The 3,159-nt window shown below is 42.6% G+C and overlaps 1 protein-coding gene across 1 annotated transcript; it reads left to right on the top strand.

The window, feature by feature from the left end:
* Positions 1-259: 259 nt before the first annotated feature.
* On the top strand, positions 260-1,177 carry LOC142194165 (odorant receptor 131-2-like). Its single transcript, XM_075263182.1, has one exon. It carries the CDS (start codon positions 260-262, stop codon positions 1,175-1,177), a length of 918 nt encoding a protein of 305 aa, XP_075119283.1.
* The last annotated feature ends 1,982 nt before the right edge of the window (positions 1,178-3,159 follow it).

Below are 3,159 nucleotides of genomic sequence, written 5' to 3'. Positions count from 1 at the left end.
TGGTCTTGTCTCACCACTCCTGGATATCCTTACAACGTACTTAGTCCTCTTGTGTCCTTGTTGACGTCATAGATCTCGGGGTCACCACTCACATCATCCCCTTATTAACAACATCACATAATGGCTGTGACTTCTGTTCATGATATTTTCCTCGTAGGGATAGTTCTACAGCAATTTTTTTCGTAAACAGGTTTGTTTGTGACTTATTTTTCCCAGTATGACAACGTTGACCAAAAATATTTTCTGGGCTGTTCTCAAGATGGTCAACTTCACTGAAGTCAACAACGAGCTGAGCAGCAGAGTCATACTCATCGTGAGAAGCACCTTTCTTACCATATTGTACGTCTCCTTCGTTGTCTTTCTCTACTTTGTGACCATCATCTTGCGCATCTTCTTCACCAGTCCTCATGTTCGGGAGAAAGCTCGCTACGTCCTCTTCATCCACATGACCATAAATGACACCTTGATGTTATCTGCCATAACAATGACCTCTCCCATGTGTATATTTCTAGTTTATTTCCCTGTGCCCTTATGTTACTCCATCCTCACGTTCACCTCAAGTTCACTTAGAGTTACGCCCTATAACTTGGCCATCATGTCCTTAGAACAATACTTTGCCATTTGTCATCCGTTAAGACATGCCGAGATCTGCACTGTGCAAAGGTCTCTCTTGGCCATAGGAGTCACGTGGCTTCTCAATCTTGTACCGCAGTTTATTGACTTTATCGCCATGTGTTACTCAATGCCGAAGAATTTCCTCTCCACCAGCGTGCTATGTATATATACTTCATTTATGATGAACAACTTCCAAGTTGTCCTTCATTCATCAATGGAATTCGTCACCTTCACCTTGGTGGGATTGGTTATCTTCTGTACTTATGTAAGAGTTATGGTGGTGGCTCGGAGGATTGGATCAGGGAAGTCTTCTGCACTCAAGGCAAAGAGAACTCTCCTTCTTCACGGAGTCCAGCTTGGACTATGTATGATGTCTCTCACATCTACAGTCACCGACACGTATTTAAAGAAATATTTCTTCTTCATGCCCATAACCAACCATTTATTGTTTATGCATCTCCCCAGAATTATCAGTCCTTTAATTTATGGTGCAAGGGATGAAATGTTCCGGAAACATATGAGGAAGATGAAGATAAGAGATACTGAAGAGGGAGATAAATAGAGATAAAATATTGAGGCTGAAACACATTGTATGTTAACAGTTTAGGGAGGGCAAATGTAGATCAAACATCCAGATGTGCGCTCATCGTAACGTGGATATAAAGTATGGGAAACACAGGTTTTGGTACAGAGGCTGGGAAAGGTAAAAAAAACCAAAACAAAGAAATCATTCTCATCTGTCCCGATGCTCCAGTGTCTCCTGCTATGGTCCTGTCTCTCGGGGCTTCTTCTGGTGGAAGTCCCTGCCGTACATGACTGCCAAGGCCTAAGGAAAGGACACAACACTACACAGGTGACTACGTGAGTGATGTCTTGGTTCCTTTCCTTAGACTATTGAGGCTGCTGATTGGCAAGGATTTCCAAGATGGACCAGATAGCAACAGGGCACACTAAAGCACCAATGGCAAGTGAGTATGTTTCTTTTTTTAGTTCTCACCTTTCCCTTGTGGAGAATTGTATATCCTGGATAACCACTTACAATATGTACAATGTGCTTATACAGTGGTGCAGACATTTCTGTGATAGAGGTTATTTTCATTACACACAATAAAGCTGAATGAGCCTTCACCATTCCTATCCTTTAATACAGATGGTCCCTGGACATATAAAGTTACAGCCCAATACAGCATCATATCCTGTGGGCTAATGTGGGAGGGTTAGATTTAGGGATTCTAATTTTGGAAGGGTTTACATTAGGACATGTGATCGGCCTGTCTGAAAAGATGTGTCTTTAGTTTGCGTTTGAAACTGTAGAAATTGGGAGTTAATCTGATTGTCCGGGGTAGAGCATTCCAGAGAAGTGGTGCAGCTCGGGAGAAGTCTTGTATACGAGCGTGGGAGGTTCTGATAATAGAGGATGTAAGTGTTAGGTCATTGAGTGAGCGGAGAACACGGGTTGGGCGGTACACAGAGATGAGGGAGGAAATGTATGGAGGTGCGGCATTATGGAGAGCCTTGTGGGGAGGGGGATAACTTTATATTTTATTCTATAATGAATAGGCAGCCAATGTAGTGACCGGCACAGACCAGAGGCATCGCTGTAGTGACTGGCACACAATCAATAATAAATCCCTAATACTACAGTGTTGGGCCAAAAGTATTGGCACCCCTGCAATTCTGTCAGATAATACTCCTGTTCTTCCAGAAAATGATTGCAAGCACAAACTCTTTGGTATTATCTTCATTCAATTTGTCTTCAATGGAAAACCACAAAAAGAATTGTCAAAAAGCCAAATTGGATATAAGAGAGTGGAGAGAGTGGCACATATATATCTAGAGAGTTAGACCAACGCTGAAGCTACTGGACTTGATATCACCAATTTCACCCCATGTCCACAGTGGTCTTTGATGTAAAATTTTTTCCTCCGTAATTGTGGAAGTTGTTGGTTGCTGTATGCATTGGTCATCGGTAAAGCTGTGAACTATCTGACTTGCAACCTTGTGTCTCCTGTGTTCTTTACCTGCAACTACCATTATGGGTACTGCACCATCTATCTAGCTCAGGAGGTTAGGACATGACCCAGGGGAAGACTACTACACCCATCAGGAATCCTGCAGCCCCTCCTGAACGTTGCACAAGACCAGGAGTGGAGCAGGAGGAGTTGACTGCTTTCTCAACGACTACTACTTCCAGCCTTCAGCAATGCCATCCAGTACATCTCCACCAAAGTTAGAGTTTCGTATCCATATTTTTTTTCCATTTTCATTATTGCAACAAACTTTTAGGAACAGACGTTCTTCATAGAGATAACGGAACCAGTTTGGATCAAACTTGATACGACCCGAATTTTCAAAGGTTTTAATCTCAATTTGAACTTGCCCACCCATTACACACTATTATAGCCTGGAGTCAAAGCGTCATTCCATCACAGAGTCACCTCAAGACACTGAAACAAATGGGATGAGGTGCATAGTGGCATGTTTCACCTCTCCGGAAACCACACAGGACCTGCTGAATTAGAAAAACTTTTGTAAAATCCTTCA

This window comes from Leptodactylus fuscus, chromosome 2 (assembly GCF_031893055.1).
Source record: "Leptodactylus fuscus isolate aLepFus1 chromosome 2, aLepFus1.hap2, whole genome shotgun sequence".
NCBI classification, from domain to species: Eukaryota; Metazoa; Chordata; class Amphibia; order Anura; family Leptodactylidae; genus Leptodactylus; species Leptodactylus fuscus.
This window is presented reverse-complemented; position numbering and strand designations above follow the sequence as displayed.

Excerpts from the sequence above, each read along its gene's own strand:
- LOC142194165 (XM_075263182.1), top strand. The coding sequence starts at position 260 with ATGGTCAACTTCACTGAAGTCAACAACGAGCTGAGCAGCAGAGTCATA.